At 39.9% G+C, this 25706-nt stretch overlaps 1 protein-coding gene across 1 annotated transcript in view; it reads right to left on the reverse strand.

Moving 5' to 3' along the window:
• Positions 1–25706, reverse strand: part of SMCHD1 (structural maintenance of chromosomes flexible hinge domain containing 1) — an 86673-nt gene that overhangs the window by 59824 nt on the left and 1143 nt on the right. The window contains exons 2-10 of the mRNA XM_038174698.2: positions 12354–12429; positions 11723–11884; positions 6806–6888; positions 6580–6710; positions 4651–4765; positions 4412–4531; positions 2969–3135; positions 875–968; positions 449–659 (exon numbers count right to left, since the gene is read on the reverse strand). Of these exons, the coding sequence (XP_038030626.2) occupies positions 449–659; positions 875–968; positions 2969–3135; positions 4412–4531; positions 4651–4765; positions 6580–6710; positions 6806–6888; positions 11723–11884; positions 12354–12429 (1159 nt within the window). The remainder of the gene's footprint in view (positions 1–448; positions 660–874; positions 969–2968; positions 3136–4411; positions 4532–4650; positions 4766–6579; positions 6711–6805; positions 6889–11722; positions 11885–12353; positions 12430–25706) is intronic.

The raw sequence follows: 25706 nt of genomic DNA on the forward strand, positions 1-25706 counted from the left end.
TGTGTTAAAGGAATTTCAAGGGGTGATGATTTTTTTTTAAACCCTAGCATTTAAATCTGAAAACCCATCAAGACTGCATAAAGCAAATTTTACATTTAGGGCTTAGTCTACATGTTGTCTACTGCAGTATTCTGGTGTTATAATGTCTCAAATCAAACGGCTGCTCATTATTTTCTCAAAAATCTAACAGGAAACTGAAAATGTTTCAGTCAGACTGCATTTTGTTACAGTTTATAGTTTGATAGCAGAGGAAGTTATGTCAAAGAACAGGTTTACATGAACAAGTTACCAAAATAACCGATGAAGTTCTCTGTTTTGCCACAATCCCATTTAGATGGTAATTTACGCTTCGATTTAAATTTCTTTTTCTAACTTTAAAAGATTTGTAGTAGTAGGATTGTTTATAATATGACTTTACCACTGATTAGCAGCATAACATTTCACTCACTTGATGGATAACATGGATCATCGGGGTATGTTTCTTTATCATACAGGAAAGGATGATATCGGATGATGCCTTCCACTATACCTTCTCCTTCAACAAGCGCCTTAAACTCAAAACTATCTGCTGTAGTATTTATATACAATGTCTGCATGTCATCTTTGATCTCTCTAAGATTGACAATCTTTGGTACTTTTCCTTTTTCAAACAATGAAATCTGAAAAACAACAAAAAAGTTGATCCTCCTTAGACCAAAAAACCTAGAGTAATTAGCATTTCTGACATTTGTGTTAACTGTTAGCAAAATGCATTAGCTTCTATGCTGCAATGATAAATAACATTACTTCTCAAAAACTAAATTACTTTTGTATCTTAAAACGCTGCTGTAGTTCAAAATACATAATTTTTACACATAGATATAAAATTTCTTACCTCAATGTCAATGTTGTTGAAAGGGCTTATGTCTTTTGTTACAGCATTAGTTTCATTCCCTTTTGGTCCATGGATATAATAGTGATAGATATGTCTGTAATATTTTTAAATGAAAAATACATCTCCAAAAATTGAAATTAGAAAAAATGAACATTATAATTTTCAGTTAAACTCCTCAAACAACAAGTATACCTGATACAGAATATTTACTAAAGACTGCGAGTTGTTCTTTTTCACTTCTTTGAACTCTTACCTCCTTCACACACAATCATTCATAGGATCAACTTTTGGATAAAATAATCAAGAATATTACAAATTGGAAAACAATACACACGTGAAAAAAATATTGTTGTTACATGGCTACAGATCCAACATCAAATCACAAGCTAGTAAAACTGTAGGCTGTTTTGCACTCTAGAGATTAAAATGAACTAGAGCCAAAAAAAACTCCCACATTGTTTCCAATTTTTTATATTGATCATTTGAATAGTAACTGAAGTATTTAACAATCACCAGCCTTACATTATTAAAAAAAAAAAAAAGTTACCCTATTTCAATATAGAAAAAGCTATGGATATGACCTGCATATTAGAAATACATCTTTTAAAATCTGTAAACATTATGCACTCATAGCACCTGCATCCATTTCAGAACCGCAAAGATCTATACTGTCAGATAGGTTAATTCTTTATGTAGAGATATGAAGTTTGAGAAAATTTAGGATCTTAAATTCTATTTAATTCAACTTTTAAACAAGCTAGCTAATTCTTCCAGCTTCTAAACCTCATGGCAGTGGTTTGCAGAAAAATGAGTTTATACAAGCCAATGAGACTGAATGTATAAGGAACCTAAATCAACCTGCAAATGTTTATAACCTCTTTGCTTCTGACATCTACCGCACTAAATTCATCTCAAGGAGAGATCCCAGGTCAAAATTCCTCATGCTCTCATTGCTCATGACTTTAGAGCAGACTGGTATGTCCTCACTGCAGAGCATTTTGCTTGCACCTCCTCTAGACCTCAAGAAGTGTTCTTGTGGCCTTAAAGCAGAATTGTCTTGGGACTGATCTTCCCTCCCTCCAGTTCAAAGCATCTGAAATAATGAGGGCTGTTCTGTAGTCCAATAGAGCAGAATGAAACTGGTATCATCCTGTGTAGCAAAAGGCACGGCAGGAGGATATTCAGAGATGTTTGAGGGAATAAGGCCAGCTGAAATACTGGTAATGAATTGTATAACACTGTGAAGCAAAAATCTTATTAGATTTGCTGTAACAGCTGTAAGGGTGTAATTGAGTAAATGGTGCCTGGCTTCCCTCTCAAGTGGGAACAGCTTTTTCACTTTGGGAGACCTCTGGAATGAAGACGTGTATATGCAGCTAATCATCAGAATAGACCCTAGAAGCTAATGGGGTACCTAAGTTATTTATCAATGTAGATGTACTCCAAAATTTTCATACAGTTATAAAAGGTTTCAGTCACAAGTTATGTGAACAGCATTTAATATATTATCTAATCTAATCATCATATTATGTATGACCCATTACTATTACAGTACAGTAACAAAAATAAATAAATTATAGATTAGAAACCAAATTCTATTTCACCAGTTTTTCAAAATTGGACTACACAACACTAGCAATGAGTGGACAGTATCGTACAGAGTTCTCCCTCTAAGGCTGGGATGAAGCAGCATTTTTCTATATATATACTTAAAAACACTATGAACACAAAGTTAGATACTAAGGTTAGGAGTACAGCTGTCAAAGTAACAACGTATTAAGTTACTCATAATTAGATTAATAATTAATAATGTAACAACAAAATTGATTAGGTTAATAATTAGAATTGATAATTATATAATAATTATAAAGTCACACTGATGCTGATGTTTGTAAATATCTTTCTTTGGATTGGGGACTTTTTCAGTTGTGCTGATTTTAGGAAAAACAGCCAAGAATACATCAACAAAATATGCATCATCAACAGTCTTAACAGGAACACAGCCATTGATGATGTACTAATAGGAAGCAACTTGTAATTCTCTGACTTTGTTAGTAAGCCTAATTTTAAATCAACTATAAAGCACCAACTTACGCCAGCTGCCTTGTCCAAAGATGAAAGTAGTTTTTCAAGTACTGCATATGATCTAGTTGAACACCTGTAATGACAACTGCCGTGAAACTCTCTTTATCCCTTTCTTCTAATATTAGATTATGAAGAAATCTTTCATCATCACTTGTGATATGTGTAGAGTCAGTTGGCTACAAAAAGAGTAAAATAATAAGAGCAGGAATGTAAACTGAGTTGCTGAACTCCCATCACCTTTGAAAGGACTAAAAATCAGAACAGGAACGCAAACACACAACACTATGTATCACAAAGGACTAATGCTCAAAACGAAAGCTTCCATATTCAAAACAAATGAACTGAGAATCCATGATCCAGTTCATTTTCAACTCACTCATCACAGTATTTTAAATGTTTAGAAATGCATTTAATCATGCTTAACGTAGTACTGCATAGTACCTATGTCCTCATCTATCAAATGGAACGATCATGTGTCCAAGACGTAAGAATTTATACAGTAAATCACGCCAGAAAGAAAACGTTTTTGTTTTTAAATGGATAGTCTGCTTTCTAGAATAGAACTCATGAAGGAGAAACATGCTTTGGTTGTGAAACAGAAAACATGAATCCTCGGTTCCAGCTGAAACCAGTCTCACAGAAAAAATGAAATTGTGATTGTCTTTTCCTGGATGAATGCACCTTGCTTTGACAGGTTCCTAAGCTGCATAAAAACACAGTGGTTACTGTAATGCTTCATGCTAGACCAGTGGATAATTTTTGCATATGCTTCATCCAGAAAAGAAGGTATTTTGAACACAAAGATGGAGATCTTTCTAGAAATCACAAATGCATGATACAGCTTCATGCCTCATTTTGCAAGAAAGCAGGCAAAAAGGAAATTACTATATGTTACTAAACTAAAAGATGCACCTCTGAGCTAACTGTAAGTAGTGAAATATGTTAGTCAACAGTGTCCTGTTAAGGTTTACTTTCCCTAGGGAACCAAAGAGCTCTCCTTAACCAAAAAGATAATTAAACCAGTTTTGGTGCCTTTCATCAACTCAAACTGCAGTAATCCATTACAATTTCTGCCATAGCATTCACTTGGTCACCTACATGCACTTTTTCAGGACACACATGGTACAAATTCTGACATTTAATTTCACGTCAGTATTCCAAACTTGCCTGGCTATTGCAGTCATTTATATCAACTTCTTGAGTCTCAAGTTGTCTATCCATCAACTCCACACTGTTGAGTTGCTCTTCTATCACTGAGTGCTTCAGTATCTACAAGTTTCTCATTACATCCTTTAACACTACACATTGCAAGTGATGCAGAAGTGAAGAAATCCCCAGACAAATATTACAGAAATATTACACAGGAATTATGTTACAAGAAATACCACAGGAAATCATGTTAGCCTAGGAACGGCTTTCAATTAAAAATGAGAAAGCATTAAAGCTACTTACCTTCCTATTTCGAATATATCCACTATATATTGCTTCTTTGTTCTTCTCCTTCTTTTCAAAATCCTCTTTGGAAAGGACAAGTTCATGAACATCCTGAGAATCCGCAGGTTTGCTTATCATCTGTTTATATTTTAGGATTTAAAAATCAAAATGAGAGTTAAAATGAATACAATAAAATAGTGACATGTTGTGACATCTCAAATGTTTTAAAACGAACCCAAGGATTGGTATCTACTTACCCTGGCAGACTGTCCAACGAAGAATACTGCTTGTTTGCCGCCAACTCCAAAATATGAGATATCACTATTTAAACTACGAGGTACTGGCAAAGGACGAACATATCCTGAATGATCACTGAGAATAAAAATGGTTTTAATAAGTTTTCTCAAGCCGATTATCATTTAAAGGAAAAAAAAAAAAAAGAAAGAAAAAAGATCCTTCTGATCTAACCAGCTTGTATTAAACTCTTCCCTGCAGTCCCTCTCTTCTAATGTCTTTTAGTTCATAATTATAATTTCAATTAAAAGCAATGTGCCTAAAATTCCTGATGTACTTTTTATTTTAAAAGGATGTTGATAGAGTAACTTCTTTCTCTTTAATTTATCTTATGTCTTCTGTCCCTTCTAGCAAACCAAACTGCATTCAGTGAAACACACCTGACCATTTCATCTAATTATTCTTTCGCTTATGTACTTTTTTTTTTTTTTTACACTGAAAGAGAGAAAGGGATTTGGCAGTGCAAATCTTACAGAAAAAGAAATATGCTACTGCACTTAAAAATTCTCTCCACTGCTAACTGAAACAGTGACATTGCCAATAGGTCTGCATAATAGGTACTGTGGTACCAGCAATTATCTACAGGTTTAAATGGTACAAGATAAGGGGCAAATCCCTCAGTGCTTTCCTTTGACTATGGCAAAATGTTAGCTGTTCTGCTTATGCTAATGAAAATAGATCATTAAGTGAGCCTTCTTCCTTATGACATAACACCTCAATGAAAACACTTTTGAGTCAAAATTGGAAATGCCAGCCATCTCTTAAACAGTCTTGAGGAGATGACAAACAGCATCAATAATTCAATTCCATGTCTTTTGAGTCAGCTTGGATGGATTAACAGTCTTACCTAGTTTAAGCTAACAACAGCAAAAACACCTATTTCTAAAATTACTGCAATAACGAATGAAAAGGTGCAGACAAGTATCCTAGTGTAATTTACAGCTACGCTCTTATCAGTATCAACCCACAACTTAAACTTATAGTTTAAAAATACTACACATTTCTATTGTTATTCAATTCACCTAGAGCAATCTCAAAAACAGTGTTTCTTTACTAATGACTAGACAAGATAACCTAGTTATCAAAACCCCAAACCTTTTCATCTCTATTATCATTTCCTGCTGCTCCAGTACTCTTTAAGTTAGTTTTTCATAGAAGTTATTTATGATTAAGGCTATGATCATGATCTTCAAAGGATCCTGTCCCTGGCCTAAGGTATTTTTAAGGTATTCTTAAATAAAAAATGACTAAAGCTCAAGAATTGTATGTAATTACTTGTCTGGAATTTTTCTACAGTAGGGTTAACTGTCACTGTACAGGTTGAAATGGAATGGACTGAAAACTGTAAAATGTATTATTGCAAGCATCAAGAAACACCCTAAACTTCTACTTCCTTCTTTAAAGGCAACAGACTTTTATTTTGCCTAGCCTTCTTCAACAGATACAGACATCTTCAGTTACAATTTTGCATTACGTTGTATACAATTAAGTCAAAAGAAAAACCTAACCAAAACCCTGTATTCACTATACCCTTGGGGAACCTGTCACTGAATGCATTGTTTACTGAACTACTGAAAAGCTTTCAGGTAATAGATGAACATGGCTTAAGAGCTCTGCAGAACACAGAATGCTCTTTAACTGTATGCAGATGAGTTGAAGACAGCTTAGAAAAGGCCACGAGAATAAAAAAAATGTTCTCGCAGTACCATAGCATCAGGAGAGTATTTCTGTGTTATGAAACTTCTTTTCTCCTCACAGAATATACGTACCTGATGTGCAATCATAGAATGGCAGGTTTCAGGTAAGCACTGCTGAAGAGCTGTGCCTTCGAATGACATTGTACAAGTATTTGTACAATGTGCCAATTGCAAAAACGATTAAAACATTCTAACCTCTCAAAGTCACCTTGCCTTGTAAACTTTGACAATCTGTACACCGCCCAGTTGTTAAGCTCTTTAGAAGTCATTCCTCTTCCATTATCAATCACAGCAACAGCTGGTTTTCCATTGGAGTCATCAAATAACTGTTCGGGGAAAAAAATAAAAATAAAAATTAAGGAGCACAAAAAAAAAAAAAAGGAAACCCACACCTGAGAAAAGCAGAATGTTTCTATCTTACCAATTTGATCTGTATGCTTCGAATACCAGCATTTCGGGATGTAGCTGATAGAGAATTGTCAATCAACTCAGCAAGGGCAAATGCTAAAGAAATTAGAGAAAAATCAACATATTAAAATCCTGTTCTTAAAAGACAACACTTAGACACACATTTGCAGGAGTTTCTTCTGAGCCATCAGGATAATACATTCCTGTCCTGGGTTTATGTGGCAAGGTGTTGGTAGTGGGGGGAAGGGCTGCAGGAGTGGCCTCTGTGAGCAGAGCCCTGCAGCTGCCCCATGTCAGATCAGAGCAGCTCCAAAAGGGACCCACTGCTGGCCGGAGCTGAGCCAGTGACTGAAACTGGTTGCATCTCTGTGATAACATACTTAAAAAAAAGATCTGTCAGAGAACTACTATATTCTACCTTCAAGCCACGCTGTAAAATGTAATGTTTTTATATGCCAATAGGAGATCTGATGTTGATAACATCTTCTGTTATCCAGAGGTTTTCTATCACTGGAGTTATGTACTTTGTTAGCTATATGGTAATGCACTTTAATACTGTCCTTTTGAAGCAGATGGCAGTGGACATGATTTTTGCACATACTTCATATACTTTTAAGAAAAAGTGTACTAAATGATGCAGGCATTGATGCAATCAGTACAGCACGGAAGTGAGCATAACGTTAAGTGATGGAAGTGAAAAATGTCTTATGAAGAACAGAAAGGGAACAGCAAAGAAATCACCTGTGCCAGTAAATAAAGCAAAATAGAACATTATCATTTCATTTCATAGTAACATTCTGAGGCCTGCTGAAAGAAGGAAAAAAGAGGTTTTCCTACCAAGGGAATGATCAGCATTTCATGGGAGAGGAGCAGTAGCTGCAAAATACATGACCACTTATATGAAGTACTGAACAATTTCATATTCATCAAGAACTTATGAGATTTAACAGTTCCTTCTATCAAACCAACTGTTTGTTTGATTGCAGTGCTGTTAAAGTGAAAATAGAATGAGAGTTGGATTGTTTGTTCATTTGAGTCTTGTTAAATTCTGTGATTGTGGAGAATGGAAATGCTTCTAGTTAACCCAACTCTAGCAGTGAGGACAATACTTCCGTGGTTTTTGGAATTAACACATTTATCTAAAAGTATTTTTGTCACTTTTTCTCTATCAGCCTGCATTAATGTATGTAAGCAAGCAATAATTCAACACTGATGAAAATAATGACAAAGAAATCTCATCCTACTGATTTTGTTATTTCTCTTGTAATCTATTCATATATGCAAAACACACAGCTTAAAACAACAAATGACTTCAGAATCCAAAGATGAGACTGGAAGAAGAAACAGAGAACATTGCCAGTAACAGAAAGAATTCTGATGAGTGAAATTAGCAGAAAAGTTAGATAACCTAAGATAAGATGCTAACCATCTACCTCTGGGCGGCTTCAGTATCCATAACGGGAACCTCCCAATACACCACAGCGCATGTCACTGAAATATGACACGAGGTAGCAGGTATGATGTTGCAATGTTTCATTTCCTGAAGAACAATCAAGTCCTGTTCAGCATTAAGATCTATCACCCTGACACGAACACATGGTATCTGCTAGCTTCATACAAGCTAACATCATCTGCTTGCTTGAATCTGCTTCTTCTTATTCTCCAAAGGAACAGTCCCACTGTTGACAACACTTTGACAACCCAAAACTCGGAGTTGGAACTAGTGAGGGACATGAAAAGCAATGAGAAGGGCTTCTGCAGGTATGTTGCTAGCAAAAGGAAAGCTACAGTAAGCATGGATCTGCTGATCTATGTGGCAAGGGAACCAAGGACAACAGGCACTGAAAGGGCTGAGGTACTTAATATGCTTTCCTGCCCCACCCTCATCCCTTGATCTTCACTTGCAAGGTTTGCCCCGAGCTCTACCAGATGCCTAAACTTACTAGCAGAATGTGTGGGGAAAAAATCACCTCCCCCAATACACGAAGACACGGGGAGCTCACATAAGCTCATGCATGCAAAGGACACTACGGAAGCTGTTTGATGCCATTGCAAGGCCACTCTCTACCATCTTTGGTGACTGTTTAGTGGTGACAGCAGAAAAGCAATTATCTTCTTCATGAAGGGCAGGAAGGATGTAGGGAGCTACATCCCTGACCTGTCACCACAAAAGTATCACAGGTCCTTGCAGAAGACATTTCCAGGCACGTGAAAAGTGACACAGAAACAGCCAGAGTGGCTTTACCAAAGATGAATCATGCCCAACCAACCTGATTGTCTGCTATGAGATGACTGGCTCTGTGGACAAAGGAAAAGCAGTGATGTTTTATAGCTTGACTTTAGAATGGTCTCTGATGTGGTATCTCACAGTAATCTTATAGACAAATTGCTAGACAGATGAACATAATAGGTGAGTTAAAAATTGGCTGGGCCAACAAACTCAGAAGGTTGCAATTAGCAGCACGAAGTTCCAACCAGCAGCCAGTTACTAGTGCTGTCCCACAGGAAACAAAAATAGGGTCAGTAACACAGTCTCTGTGCTCTCAGGAAGTTAGTTCATGGCCAAAACCAAATTTGGGGAAGCGGTGAATATAATGGAAGGCAGGGCTACAATGCAGAAGGACCTTGACGGAAGTCTCAAGAAGTTCAACAAAGGCAAATCCTAAGTCCTGCACTAGGGATACATTAAGCCCATGCAGCAGTACACACTGGGAAGAAGCACACTTGCTCTAAAGCAGCTTTACAGGAAAGTATATTCAACGTGATGCCAATCCTGATAAGTCAACAGTGTGCTCCTGTGGCTAAAAGAATGCTGACAGCATGCAGAGCTATATTAACCACTGTAAGCCAGCCCATTAAGGGAAGTGATGCTTCCTCTCTATTCAGTGCTTGTTGGACTGAATTTCAGGCCTTCTCTGAAAGACACTAAAATACTGAATTGAGTCCAGAAGAGACCTCCATATGATCAGAGGACTTGAGCACAGGATGTACAAGTAGAGGCTGAGGGAACTGAGATCATTCAGACTTAGAAGAAGGGTAAGGGAGACCTTATTGTTCTTTTTGTGTTAGGAGGGTACAGAGATGAAGCCAAACTCTTCTCAGAGGTGTACAGTGACAGAACAGGAAACAATGGACAAAAGCTGGAACGTGGAAAATTCACTAGACATAGACACACACACACACACACACATATATATATATATGTATATAATAATCATAGCAATGGGAAAGTATTAGAACATGCTGCCCCAACAGGCTGTGAATGTCTCTCACGGAAACATTCAAATCTTCAGTGGGCTCATCCAGACACCTCATCTAATTAACTCTGCTTTGAGCAGGTGTGATGATATGACCCCTAGAAAACCTTTCTGACTTAAATTATTCTAGGATACCACAAACCAGTTTCACATCTCCAAGACTTCCCAATGTTTCCTTGAAAAACCCTTGGATGGCCACTGCAGGTAATGATTACCATACACAGATTACAATTTTCAACACCATCAGTTTCAACCATCAGTTCGGTGTCACGAAGAAATGAAGTAGTAGTCTACTTTTACAAAAGCCTTGAGCTTAACCTTAAGGGCAGAAGCATCAAGTTCAGTTTAAGAAGTTATACACAGACAAGAAATGCTCAGGCTACTTTGTACTGTTGTACCTGGGTTTTATTTTGTTTAAAAAAGTACAAACAAGATCCTTAATTAAGTAGAACAGAACGTGCATGCCTAGAAAAAAGAACTCCTGTGATCCATAATTGGTACAGAAAATGTGAACAAGAATTGATGCTTTATGGTCTCTCCCCTGGCAGACAAAGTAGAGTTTAACAATGAAAAAAAGTCACATCTCTTTGTATAGATTGAAGTAGTTAACATTTCATATCACATGCAATTAAGCTGGGGGCTCAAAACTACGAACTATTACAAATGTTAAAAATTTACATGGTTCAAAAGGTAACTGGACATATTTACGGAAAAGAGAAGTTTACAGGCATGAACTCAAAAGTGTCCAAATTACATTTTTTGCATCTCTGCCTTTCTGTTCTCATATTACTTCTCAGATATCTGATAACGGCTGCTAGTGGGAACAAAACCAAGAACTAGGAAGGCACTGAACCAAAACAGTGTCTTTTCGTGAGCTGGGAGGGGGACCAGTGAATGAATAGGAAAAGAGTGAGGTGGCAAAAAGAGAATGTTACTTTAAAAAATGCAATTGCTATTTATAGACACTGATGAGATTTTTTTTTTGGAAACAAAAATCTGCGGAAATGGTTTAATGTTTGCATCTTGATGTTTGCATTTTTCCAGACAATTTTGAGACTGCTGTACCTAAGACGTACATACTTCAAAAGCAGTTGTAACTCCAGATATCTTTTTCAGAGAAACCATGAATATTTTTTTCAATAAAATAATACAAAATGCTAGTTATGCATTTAAAATATGAGTTAGATAAAAACTAAAGCATCTCTCTCTCCCACTCCTCCCCCCATATTTGAAGTAAATTTTACCAATGAGAGCAAGCATTAAGTTCTGTAGAACTACAGACAGAACACCAGGCAAAAGACTGTGGTAGCTCATAGAAAAAATGGTCATCAGATTCAAACACAAATCTATTTTAAGTACAACAGACAAAATACTGATAATAAAAATGATGATCTGTCCTAATGGCATGTGCAAGATCATCATCAAGACTCATGTCTAAAATACTCAAACTTCTTACACATATATTTTGGAAGGTATTTCTGTAAAAATGGCCATGAAAGAATCCAGACAGAGTCATGTTTCAAAGAACCATTTGTGTAAACACCATAATTAAGTTTCCTTTTACAGCTATGGAAACTATATTTTCTGCCAGCTGCAACTACAAGTTACATTATTCATAACCATTACATTCATACAAACATCAGTTATGTAAGATTATTTTGGCAAATACTTACGCAAAGGATTTTGCCCTTCACTGGCATAATATTCATACATTCCACTTTTGACAAGTGTATCATAGTGGGGCAGGAAGTCAATTCGCTCCTTTGTTGCTGTAAGTAGCATTTGATCAACTGACTGTAGTAGATATAAAGTAACTCCATCCTGAACAAGATCATCTGCAATAAAGATGAAATATAAAGTACACTGAAGAGCGTTCACTGCACTCATCAGCTTCTAAGAAACAATACATGTTTAGCCTCAAGTATTCTCTGTATTGGCTTAGGCTCTGACTACTCAGCCTCCTGGCACAACACCTAATTTAAAATCTTTCCACATTCCCAAGCTTAATAATGTGATAATAATAATTCTCTGGTAGGAGCTATTTATGAGCCGTTTTTCCTATTATTTACAGATTTGTGATGGAAGTACAAAAAAATATCTTTTATAGTTGTAAACATACTATCAGTTGTTAAAAACTTTTCAATTTTGTGAAACTCAATGTTGTAACAAATCTTGACAAACTTACAGAATTTTTATTTCCAGTTAATTGCTGCATGTAATAGCGTTAAAAAAAAAAAGCATCATGTGATCTTTACAGTCAATATAAGAGACAGCTGTATTTATTTTGCCTTCTAAGATACTTACTGAAGTTGTCTTCTGTAATTTCTTTCCTGTTTGTTGTGGTGATAACAAAGTTTTCATCAGAAGCTATGCCAAACGCCTACAAAATTAGAGGTCATTTAGTTACGATAAGAAACTACTCCATAAAGTGTTCTGATAAATGGAAAAAAAAACAAAAACAAAAAACAAACAAACAAAACAACAACAACAACAACAAAAAACAACAGTGCTCTTTCTATTCGCTTTGCCACAAATTACTAAAAAGCGACCAGGTATTTCTCCCAGAAGTAGAAAAAACTAATTCCAGGACATAACTTTGTTTGCTTTCTCAACTTAGCTGAAGTGGTTTGCCTTCTTACTTAATATAACATTGTAGGGAACAACAGGAATTTAAGAAGGAGGAACCGTCTTACAGGTAATCACCTCGGAGGCTGAATAACGAGACTAACAGTTCTACCTCAGACTGCACAACTTGAACAGTAATGAACTAGGTGACCCATATTTAATTATGCTTGAAGGCATTAAACCAAACATGCTGAAATACTTGTTTTCCAATTATATCATACATGAAATATTAAGGTTGCTTTTAATAACTCTTTATCGTTAAAACACTCGAGTATATTCTTTGAAACCTAAATCATTTGCCCCCTGCTCTTTCCAACTTTTGAATGCTTCTGCAGCTCTGGACTTTCTATCCTGCTTTCTACATACATGCCTCTACGTATATGTCTCTACACACCCTGATCTCTGCACCCTGGCATCCAACATTCTGTTTATATCTGTTTCTGAAAATAACATATCAGGTATCTGTATTTTTTTTTTTTTACTGCCTCTCCAAATCTTTGAGACTCCAGGTCTGGTGAAAGCCAACTCTGGTCGTGTTTAACTCCATCAAACCTTTTAAGCCTGTGGTCATGATTCCAACAGGTCCTCTCTTAGCCAGATCTCTCCCTGAAGCTCTTGCACTACATGTAGCAACCTGCTCTGATCATTTCCCGTATCTCTTTCTTTCTATCCCTAGTGCTAAAATTCTCAAAAATATTTTTAAACCACCACTCAAGGTTTCATCAGAGAAGTCTGCTTCTTATCTTCCAATTACTTTCACCCTGGTTGCTACCACATTAAAGATACAGCTGGCATCCATTAGCAAAATACCTCAACAACAAATTATCATATTTCTCATGGCACTTGGTACAAGTGAAACTAATGGACATGACATGAAGTGATTGACGTTCAGACTCAAAAATATAATAATTATTCTAGGCTCTTAACTGTTATGTGAAAGTCACTTCAACTTAACCTCTCACAGTGCACAGATTTCCATATGGCAAAGCCATGCAGGAAAATAATGCTCAGAACAAGGAGAAGATGGGCAGAGGCCAATGGGGTGAGGTTCAACATGGCCAAGTGCCGGTCCTGCACTATGGCCACAGCAACCCCATGCAGCACTACAAGTGTGGGGCAAAGCAGATGGGAAGTGTTTCAGAGGGAAAGGATCTGGGGTTGTTGGGTGATGTTTGCCTGAACGTGAGCCAGCAGTGTGCCCAGGTGACCAAGAAGGCCAACAGCATCCTGGATTCTATCAGGAGTAGTGCAGCCAGCAGGAGCAGGGAGGTGATCGTCCCCCTGTACTCAGCTCTGGAGAGGCCGCACCTTGAGTGCTGTGTTCAGCTTTGGGCCCCTCACGGCAAGAAGGACATGGAGGTGCTGGAATGTGTCCAGAGAAGGGCTACGGAGCTGGTGAAGGGCCTGGAGCTATGAGGAGCGGCTGAGGGAACTGAGGGTGTTTAGTGTGGAGAAGAGGAGGCTCAGGAGACCTTACTGCTCTCTACAGCCACCTGAAAGGAAGCTGTGGGGAGCTGGGGATCAGCCTCTTCTCACAGATAACTAGTGGTAGGTCTAGAGCAAATGGTCTCCAGTTGTGCCAGGGGAGGTTCAGGCTGGAAACGAGGAGACATTTCTCCTCAAAAAGAGCAGTCAGGCGTTGGCATGGGTTGCCCAGGGAGGTGGTGCAGTCACTGTCCCTGGGGGTGTTCAAGGAAAGGTTGGCTTAGGGACATGGTTTAGTGGGTGACATTGGTAGTAGGGGGATGGTTGGATGAGATGATCTTGGAGTTTTATTTTATTTATTTATTTATTTTTTAAATCTTAGTGATTCTGTGATTCTATGAAATAAGCAATTAAAAATACTAACATCCTACCATGCTCTTGGAGGTTAACAGTGAATAACTGGACTGGAGAGCTTCGAATCTGAGAGCACAGATAAGCATATTTTCCTTCCAGATATAACAACAGCTTCCCTGTTTTCTCTACTCTCCCCCTCCCCCCAAATTTTCTTCTACTTTCAAAACCTTGTGAAGTGTCCAAGATTTATTTGAAGTGTAAGAAAGCAGGATGAGGTAGTCCTTGCACAAGACATGAGCCTGCTGTCTGAGTAGGGGCAGCCTTCTCCTTTCTGTGCTCTCACTCACTGCATGACTGGATCTCAATGGAGCTGATGTAACTGCAGGCTCGTAGGCAGCTCCACACCTGCATTTCCTGGGTGAGCCCAGCATTACTCCATGTACTGGAGGCAGCTCCTTTCTGTGTAATTCTGGTTGTCCTTTGGAGATAAATTACTAGACAGGTTCACAGATCAAGTTCAGTGGTCTTAACTGCAGACAACCTGTTGTTGTTACCCACATAGCAATGTAAGAGGCTTTGTAAACTGTGGCCAACTTATCAAAGTTCCGTTTGACAGCTTCACTTGCTTCCTCCTTCCCTCCACCTGATAATCTCTGTTATCCCTATCTCTGCTCAGGGTGCTGGTAGCAGTGAGGGAGCTCAATGGGTATCCCATTATGTGGATGCAGCCTCTAGGAGGATGAGCTGGTCATTCCTGGAAAAAAGATTAACTTTCTGGGTAATTTACTTCAACAGTTGATTCTGTCAGCTGGTGTTCTGTCATGTTTCGTCTTTCAGTAAGACTCCAGCATGTAAGAGAGATTATATCTTTTGATGACTTGCTATCAAGTTCAGATTTCACTGCTAAGCCCTTTTCAGCCTGGCATTATGTCTTTTTTCAAATAAGCACAAATAATGCACCTAATTCTTGACTTCAGAAGATTCATATGACAACCTAACGTACATTCAGATTATACATTTGATTATCCTTCTACAAATTTTCCAGATGCACAACCATAATCTAGCTTTTTGTCTAAAGTATTTATGTTGTTGTACACCACATTTAACATGAGCCAGCACTGTGCCCTCACAGCTAAAGTAGCTAACAGTGCCCTGGGCTGCATTAGGCAGAGCATTGACAACAGGCTGAGTGAGGTGATCCTTCTCCTCTGCTATCTACTGGTGAGGCCACACGTGGAGTGCTGGATCCAGTGCTGGGCTGCCCAGTACAAAAGAGACATAAACACACTGGAGAGAGACCAGTGAAGGACCATGACAATGATGAAGGGGCTGGAGCATTCCTCGTGTGGGTAGAGGCTGAGAGAGCTGGGGCTGGAAAAGAAGAGGCCTGGGGGGTTCTTATCAACATCCAAAAATACCCAGAGGGAGTGAGACAGGGAACAAGATAAAGGATGTTGATTCTGTAGGTCTTAGCTAGCACATTGTATGTTAACGACCCCAAAGACAAGGGAGTAAAGGAGTGTATGAATAATGGAACCAGCAAGAACTGGCTTGACTGCTGAAGTCTGTCAAAGAAAGGAAATATCAGAAGCTTAGCAGCAAGGAAGACTTCTGGCCTTCAAAAGACCACCAGAGTACGCCCGACAACCACACAAGGACTCCAGTATGCATGCGAATAGGGAAGGGAACCTATGTTAATGAGTCTTTGGAGACCTGATGAATATGCAAGAGACAGAAATGAAATTAATATGTATTTATGCTGCTAATATAAGCACACTGCCTGTAACCCCTGGTGTGTGTTAGGCAGAGCGATCCCACACACACCCAGCACCGTAATAAAGAAGAGCTGCTTACTAACTTTGGTTACTGAGTTTTCACTGTGTCAGGAGGGAGCAAAGAGGACAGAGCCCGGCTATTTTCAGTGGTGCATAGCATCAGTACAAGAGGCAATGGACACAAACTGAAGCACCGTAGGTTTCTTCTGAACATCAGGCAACACGTTTTTCATTGCGAGGGTGACTAAGCACTGGTGCAGCTTGCCCAGGTGTGGTTGACATTTCCCTCCTTGGAGGTATCTAAACACCACCTGGACACATCCCACGCAACCCGCTTTGGGTGGCCCTGCTTGAGCAGGGGTTGGACCGGGTGTCGTGGTTCCGCTCGAGTGGGCAGCCGAGCTCCACCACAGCCGCTCTCTCACTCCCCCTCCTCAAAGAGGAATGGGGAGAAAATATGTGAAAGGGGCTCAAGGATTGAGATAAGGACGAGAAAATCACGCAATAATTAGTGTAACGGGCAAACCAGACTCAGCATAAGAAGACAGATAGTAAGATTTATTGCTCATTACTAACAAGCTAGAGAAGTGAGAAACAAAGGAAAGAAACCAAAAGCACCTCCCCCCCATCCACTTCCTCCCCCCGAGCGGCGCAGGGGAATGGGGGAATGGGGGTTATGGTCAGTCTACAGCACTTCTTCTCTGCCGCTCCTTCTCGGTCACTCTCGTCCCCTGTGCTGTGGGGTCCCACCCACGGGATGCAGTCCTTGACGAACTGATCTGGCGTGGGCTTCCCACAGGCAGCAGCTCTTCCAGAACTGCTCCAGATATGGGTCCGTACCACGGGGTCCATCCCTCAGGAGAAAACTGCTCCAACCTGGCTCCCCTACGGGCAGCAGCTCCTGCCAGATCACCTGCTCCTGCGTGGTCTCCTCTCCACGGGCTACAGGTCCGGCCCGGAATCTGCTCCGGCAGGGGTCTTCCACAGGCGGCAGCCTCCATCGGTGCAGGGCCACCTGCTCCACCGTGGTCTCCTCCACGGGCTGCAGCGTGGAACCCTGCTCCACCGTGGTACTCCATGGGCTGCAGGGGGACGTCCTGCTTCACCATGGTCCTCACCACAGGCTGCAGGGGACTTCTGCTCCGGCGCCTGGAGCACCTCTCCCCCTCCTTCTACACTGACCTTGGCACCTGCAAGGCTGTTTCTCACTCCCTTGACTCTCCCGGCTGCTGTGTGGCGCAGCAGTTTTTTCCCTGTCTTAAATATGCTCTCACAGAGGTACAAAACAACATCGCTTATTGGCTCAGATCTGGAAAACAATGGGGCCATTCCCAAACATGGGGCGGCTTCTAGATCTTTCTCACAGAAACCACCCCTATGGCCCCCTGCTACCAAAGCCTTGCCACGTAAACCCACTACACCGGGTGACCTCCAGAGGTCCAGCCAACCTCAACTATTCCGTGATTCCGTCAACAACATCTTGAAGAGTACAACAGCATCACTACACTCAGAAGCGTCCCTGTGCATTCACAGCAAAAACATGCTTGGATGCTATGTCAAGAGGTATGCAAAATGTTTTTTTGGATACAAGAAAAAATAAATCATTTGGGAAAGACCACAACAAGCTGGAAATTAACAATCCAAAAGAAAAAAAAAAGAATGTATGTTCTCTAAAAAAAGGGGTGCATTGTGAAAAGACAAGGGCTCCTACATGATTGGTTACATAGGATCACTACATGCAAATGTAAAAACTGCAGTGTTACAAAGATGCACAGCTACATCCATAAAAAAGAGACACCGGAAAAATAAAAAGCACAGAAGATGGCAATGAACCGGACTCTGAATAGGCTAGGAAAACAACTACAGCTTGTTTTCTTTGTACTCCTAAGAGCCATTTACATTGTTTGCTGAGTCACAGATGATAATTACACTTAGAGGAGCACTGCCTGTGTTTTGAAGGGTTTTGTTCCCAGAGGGCCATGGCGAGTGACCAGTGAAAGAGAAGGCCATGAACTGCCCTGAGTGACTGCCAGATGAAACCAATGAGGACAACTCACCGCACACCAAAATTTCAACCACTTGGAGGAGCATATGATGCTTCTGCTCAATCTTAATGGGGAAGAAATGGAGAAGACACATGAGAAGCAACAGAGGAGACATAGAGCAGGAGACATCACCAGTGGGTGCTATAGACAACGTTGAAAGGAGGTGCACCAAGCCAGAGCAGCAATAACCTGAAAAGTACAGTGGCCTGTGGAGGAGCTATGTCAGAGCAGGGAGTTTCCCATCTACCCTCCCACCCCCACGGGTCTGTGGCTTGTGCCAGAGCAGAAGAAAACCAGTAAGGAGCCCAGAGGAGTGGCACAGAGAAACCCTTAAGCACAAGGCTCCACCTCATGCCTCACCAAAGGAGCTGACAAGCAAAGTTTATGCTGGGAATCAGGGAAGGGAAATATAGGGCAGAAAGGGAGCTTGGCGAAGGGGGAGGAAAGGTGTTTCCCTATGTGTTTGTTTGATTGCCCTTCAGCAAAGAACAATCAAAGGTTTCTGTTAATTGGAAATAAGTTAAACTAAGAAAAATTTCCTGCACTGAGCCTGTTTTGCCTAGCTCAAGAAGCCAGGTACTGCACCTATGAAATGGTACATAAGCAAAAAAGCTTAACAAAAGAAACGTATTCTTTATAAACTGAAGGCTCAGCCTGAAGCGCTGCCTGTGTTTCATGGTAACTAAAGTTAACGGCTCTCAGTTTGTTGGTGGACGTGTACGACATGAGATGAATATCAGGCTAGAAGGTAAGAGTTTGAAACAGCCAGATGAAGAATGCCAGACATCCGAGAAGCTTTCAGCAGAGCAGTTTATAGCTAAGGTATGTGCAAGTGTCAATGAACTGTGATCTTCCTAACTCTTAAATCTCAATCAAGAATCAAGGTTCAATTTAAGCTGTGATTGATGACTTTCTTTACATACTAAAAACACACTCAAAAAAAAAAACAGAAGCCAACAAAAACCAGAAGCTCACAGATTGCAGACACCTTATCGGCAGCTAAAACTCCTTTAATCAGGTTTCACTTTCATTTTTATTCCCTTGTATATAATCACACAGGCACCCAAAGCAATTTTTCCTATTTGATCTGAACATGCACTGTGAGTCTTACCTGGCTGCTAAGCCAACTGCAACACTTAACATGAAGTCAACACATCTTGCCTCTAGATTTACCATTTGCTTTGGAAAAGATGTTCAGCAACCAAATGCCCAACTTTGTGTGCATATCACCATGGCTTGGAATAACGCGGATGGACTTGAAGTGTTAAAAGAAGAAGAAATAACACACAGTAGGTTAAGAATCACCAGTCTGCTTCTAGTGGTCCTCCGGTATTTTACCTAACACTGCAAAGTATAAAATAATCATTGACGGGGTCAACTTTTCAAACTGAAGGAAGGGAACATTCTCACTGGCTCACTAGAGAGCAGATCTGCTAAAAGGGGCCTGGTGGTGCTGGTGGCAGCAGCTCAGCATGAGCCAGCAGCGTACCCTGGCAGCCCAGAGAGCAAAATGCATTTTGGGGAGCATTAAACACAGCATGGCCCCGTGGCTCTCTGCAACTTCTTGGGGAATGATGGCCTCGCGGCTTAGCGATGTAGCCAGGGACTAACACAGACTTAACAGCCATGCAGTCATCTTCCATAAAACGGCAACTAGCCTAGAAATAATTTTCTGGCTACCAGGATCAGATTGGAGGTGCAAACCTCTTAATGGGAACCTGAACTGCTTCAGTTAATTGTACCAAAACCCAGCATGGGCATTTTCAGTGCTGTCCTCTGTAGCTACTAATTTTCTCAGAAAATACCTACACACCTCAGCTACATAATATTAATAAACACGGCTTTACTTTGAGTATTTCACATTGATGCAGGAGTTTTTTTGCTGCAACTTGTTCAGGAATTTTAAAATAAAACAAAAGCCTAAATGCCACATCCAAGCTCTGTGAGCTTGTAATTGCATGCAAAGTTGCAGGTTGGCTGAATTGGCTGAATGTTCGGTGTTACCTGCCAACTTATCACCTGAAAGACGGACACTTAGCAGTCAGCTATCCTGCTTTATGCCCCATTAAGAAGACTTATCAGTCCAAATTGAAAGAAATCTGTTAGACCAACAAATGAAAGAAACTACAAGACACATTTAAGGGAAAAAAATGTATTCTCCAATCACAGATTTTCAAACCAAGAACTGTTTTTCAGTTGTGCTTACTGGATCTTTGTATCACATCTCTCCATTATTCATATAACTGAATAAGATTAAGGTCATTCATATAAAATAGCAAATAAATAAGATTAAATATATTAATTGGAGACTAATGTCTTGCTGGAAGTAATTGAGAACAACTGCATACAACAGCTTCTAAGTGCATTAATCCGATAAACTTTTCTAGTCTGCTGTTGAGTCACCCAGTTGGTCTCTAAAGATGATGATGAACTGCTGAGGATCTGATAGCAAGGACCTAATACTGAGCAGTCATGGTAGCAGAGCAAATGAGCAGAGCAAGCTCATTTGGATGTAATTAATGTTATCACAAAAACATAAAACATCTTTGTATATCAACAGAAAAGGGTTCCAAAGGTCTCTAGAAAAGGAGTTGCATTCAAAACAGAAGTTATCTGTAAGCATTTCTCAGAGCTCAGTTGTACATGACAGAAATACAGGATTACTCAGTAGCCCCTGGGCAGATGGTCACTACAGACAGCCTACTTACAAAACAGAGCACTGAGCATTAGCGTTCTGAAACATTCTTTATTGACAAACACTTCAGCCTAAAGAGCAAATTGCACAAGATAAAAGAGCAGAACATGAAGTGCCTTGGCCTCTCTGTAGTGCTTGTGGGTTTCTCTACTTTCAGAGGCTACTGATGTAAGTATTTACAAAAAGATACTTCAACAGAAACATTAAGAACATCACTACGTAGAACAAACTTCAATAATAAAAGATGCTTTACTTGAAGATGCCACATGAAAACAGTATCACAACTATAACAGAAAAAGACAGAAAAAAAAAAACAAAACACAAAACACAACAAACAAACAGGAGGGAGCTGCATGACAGAAGCTCTCTAAAGAAGCTACATACAGAGATCTAAGAAATCTTTTCCAGAACAGTGAGTTAACCTACACAGTCTTGCAAGGCCTAACAAGATGAAAGATCAAGACCCTAAAACTTATACAAGAAACATGCTGCCGTTAGCGAACTTGTTAAAAGCTTGCGCAATTATAGTAACTCTCACCAGAAATTCACAAGCACAAATAACAAAGTTATCTGCCAAAGTTAACATCAACTCCATGCAGCTTCCACCATGAAACCATATTGTATGGCATCACTTGATAAAAGTAACAAGGATTCAGAAGCCACTCTTTAGAAGCAAAATACTTTGTGACATCCAGGAAGTTGCCCCTGGATAGCTCATGCTCAAGGAATGCAGACACCATGCATCTGAGTATCACCACTGTTCAAATTTGAGCATGAACTTAAAAACCACGTAGCCGTACAAATACGTTTAATAATTGGTATTACGTTATTAAATAGCACTGCAAGCGCACAGAGGTATGCAAACTGTATCCTCTTCCTTCTGAAATGTCAGTAACAAAAGCGAAGGTGCTACACACAAGCATTTCAGTGAAGCCTGAAACACAGTATGGCAGGTTTGGGAAAAAAAACCTCAATATTGTTGGGTCTTACATGTGCCCTACATTTTGTGTATGTATGGCATGTTTTAACATTATCTATTTTAGTTCCTGATCACATCATCTTGAAAAGTGAGTGACCGAATATAGGTTTTCTAATACAAAAATATAATCATTGCAAGAGGGATTGATTTCATTATTCAGAATGGAAGTACTTGCATTGAGCAAATTACTGGGACAGTAGCTTAGCGAGGTATTAAAACAGCTCTTAAAAGGATTTAAGAGTTACCCTCTGGTGATAAACAGCTTAAGGTGCTAATACTTGTTCATTGATCACAAGTAATGTCATTAAACGTTACTTATTAGGCATTGGCAAGCAAATATTCAAAAAAAAAATAATAATTAAAAAATAATAATTACACTTATTTCCTGAGTTCCTACTACAGCTGTGGTTCTCTCTCAACACTCCCTTCCAATGAACACCCTTTTTGCCTCTTAGCATAGTGATGCACTGGAATTTATTATGGAGGACTGGAAAAAGAATCTTTTTAAGCAGTTGGTAGAATGGAAGGACTCAATGGGAAAGATACAATGGAAAGCTCAACAAAACATTTAAAGTAAAATATTTTTGGCTTATGTTTGAAATTTCAAGCATATACTTAAATTACAAATCTTTACTTTCTGTACACACATACTTTTCTTCAAACCACGTGGCCACAATGATGAGAAGTGTCAAAATTAAATGAGTCCATTTTATATTTATATAGTAACACTGAATTCAGTACCAAAGGCACCCTTCAGACTCATTTCAAATATCCCTTTATATGTTACAACACTTCTCTGCAGTTTTCAACACAGGGATCTTTCTGCTTAAAAAGCAGTGTGCCCTCTACAAGCACCTGGAAGGATTCCTACTAGTTCAGCATCAAACTGAGGTGTTCCAACTTCACCGCGTACTTGGCAACTTAAGCCACGGAATTTGGGATTAGCTGCTTATCTCCATTCCCCTCACTGCAAGCAATCACCTTCCAATTAAACTCTAAACATCAAGAGCAAACAGTGCCATAGACCTGATAAAAGACTGAAAGGTGTGCAAGCAATTTCGCTCCCACAAAGAGATAAAAATTCCTATTTATTTCGCTTATTCATCTCAAAACTTCATGGTTCTGGGGACTGAAGTTACATGAATGCTCCACCTATGCTCTACAGTGCATAAATGGAAGAATCAAACTAACATCATGATAATTTTCAGTTAAGAGGATACTGCTTTAGGATCACTGCAAGCAAGAATAATGAAGACTAGATATGCTCCAACCTCTTTTATATATAGTTTTATGATCTCTCTCCTCTCCTCCCCAGACAGGAAAGGCTAATTTATAACCATCTAATGCCACATCTAACCACGCTGCCATGCATGCTGTTAGGGGACAGTTCCAAAAGTCCTTAGGTGACAAGTATCTACTTCAAAACCAAAACAAACAGAAGTTTCAAAACAGAAATACACCTTAATAATAAAAAGAGAACAGACAAAATGAATCAGCTCCTAAACCCACCTCTCACTTGCTGAACCACCTGTCTCAACTATCCCTTATTTTTTTACACCAACAGGAATGCACTAACCTTATGTCAGCATAAGGAATCATAGAACCATTTTGGTTGGAAAAGTCCTCTAACATCATCTGGTCCAACCTTGAACCTAGCACCACCAAGCCCCCCATTAAACCACGTCACTAAGCTCCACATCTACACGTTTTTTTGAAGACCTTTCAGGGATGGTGACTCACCCACTTCCCTTGGTAGCCTGTTCCAATACTCTGCAACCTTTTCAGTGAAGAAATCCCTGCTAATACCCAACCTAAACCTGCCCTTGTGCAACTTAAGGCCATTTCCTTATCTTATCACTTCGTGCTTGGGAGAAGAGCCCAATCCTCACCTCCCTATAGCCTCCTTTGAAGTAATTGTTGAGGGGATATTGTTTCCCCTGAGCCTCTTTTCCCCCAGGCTAAGCAGCCCCAGCTCCCTCTGCCACTCCTTCTAAGACTTATTCTCTAGACCCCTCACCAACTTCATTGGCAGTCTTTGGACACACTCCAGCACCTCCATGTCCTTCTTGTAGTGAGGGGCCCAAAACTGAACACAGTACTCGAGGTGCAGCCTCACCAGAGCTCAGTACCGAGGGACAGTCACTTCCCTATCTCTGCTGTAAAAAGATTAAAGTGTAAGTCTCAAGAAGCAGCAGCCTGAGACCATGCCTTCAAGTACTCAGATATTTTCAGCCTGCAATCAGCTTTAAACATTATTTTCCAAGATACACATCCTCCTTTAACTCTTATGTGTTCAGGTATATCTAAAGTAACTCTCCTGCCATAAGATGATGCTCAGAGCAAAAACAGTTCCAACAGCTGAACACACACCCAGCACCTTTGCCAGACACTGCCATCCTCACAGCCAGCTGGAAGATAGAAAAACGCATGCCCACCCCAGCTGTGACAGCAGAGTAACTCAGTCGAGTGACAAACTGCCAATGAAAGTAGATCTAAAGCCAAGCATGTACTGAGGCTGAGCCACCAGACAGGATAACCGTGGAAATAAACACTGTTGGATACACTGTGTTTGCCTCATCTTTCACTCAGATGGTGTCTAATAGCTTTAATTGGAGAAAAGTGAAGATGACATTCCGCTTCATCTTATCTAAACAATTCAAAGCTTGCTTATCAAAAAGTTTTTTTCCCCTGAACTTTCATCACTTCCCTGAAAGGTTTTCAGCACTATAAAGCGGGGAAAGTCTGTCTCGATCCCGTGAATCCATTCATTATCTTTCTCCTGAAAGTAGTTCCAACTTTCGGGATGCCTGGAATTCTGCCTTTTGCAGGATGATGCTTGGCAAACTGCAGTGTGCAAAACTGCGAGAGGCATTGAGATGCCAGAACGCTCTTCCAAAAGCCCAACAAGAAAACCTCTACACTGTCAGCGTGCCACACAACAGACGCCAAACTTCCCAAACCCACCAAGCCTGACAGTTTTTGCTGTACCAGTATTTACTGGACATGTCAAACAATCTACCTTGAGAAACTGACATGCATTCAGAATCAGACCTTCCACAAGATAATGAAAGCTCTGAGCTGTAAAGTGTGACCTCGCTGAAATTAGCTGTGATGGAGGCATCTCTGGCTGAATTCGCAGGCAACACATTATTACAGATGCCCTTTCCCTGAGGGAATGATCATTCAAGGTTCTTGCTGCACAGGTTTTTAACAGCATGGACTCTATTATTCTAAAGACTTCACACCTCAAAACAAGACTTAACACCTCAAAACAAGACTTAACTCTACCAGGAGTAGTGAGAATGTTTTGGGTGTTGACATGCTAAGAACTTAGAGTTGAAATTCCCACTTTAAAGTGCCACCAAATCCAAAAACATCAAGTTCTGCTTTGCAGGGACGAACTTCTCAAGCGCTGTGTTGGAGCGGTCTGCCTTGTGGCAGAAAAGCCCTGATATCAACACGTTTTTGAGATCAGAAAACCCAGGATGGCACATGTTGATGGTTTATTGCTAAATAAACCTTTAAATAGGCCCAAACCTGTGAACCACTGTACACAGAAGAGGCATGGAAACAGAAGTTGCTGGAGCACGCTGCAGAGACGAGAAGCAGCAAAGCAGGGCGAACAGCAAGGCAGCTCGGTAATGTGCCATCCTGAACATTGATGGGAGAGAGCTGTGCAAGGGAGAGGCAGGCGTGTGTGAGAGGCACTCCTACCCACCCTGGTAGCTCAAAACACCCATCCCAGAACAAAAGTATCAC

This window comes from Anas platyrhynchos, chromosome 2 (assembly GCF_047663525.1).
Source record: "Anas platyrhynchos isolate ZD024472 breed Pekin duck chromosome 2, IASCAAS_PekinDuck_T2T, whole genome shotgun sequence".
Taxonomy (NCBI): Eukaryota; Metazoa; Chordata; class Aves; order Anseriformes; family Anatidae; genus Anas; species Anas platyrhynchos.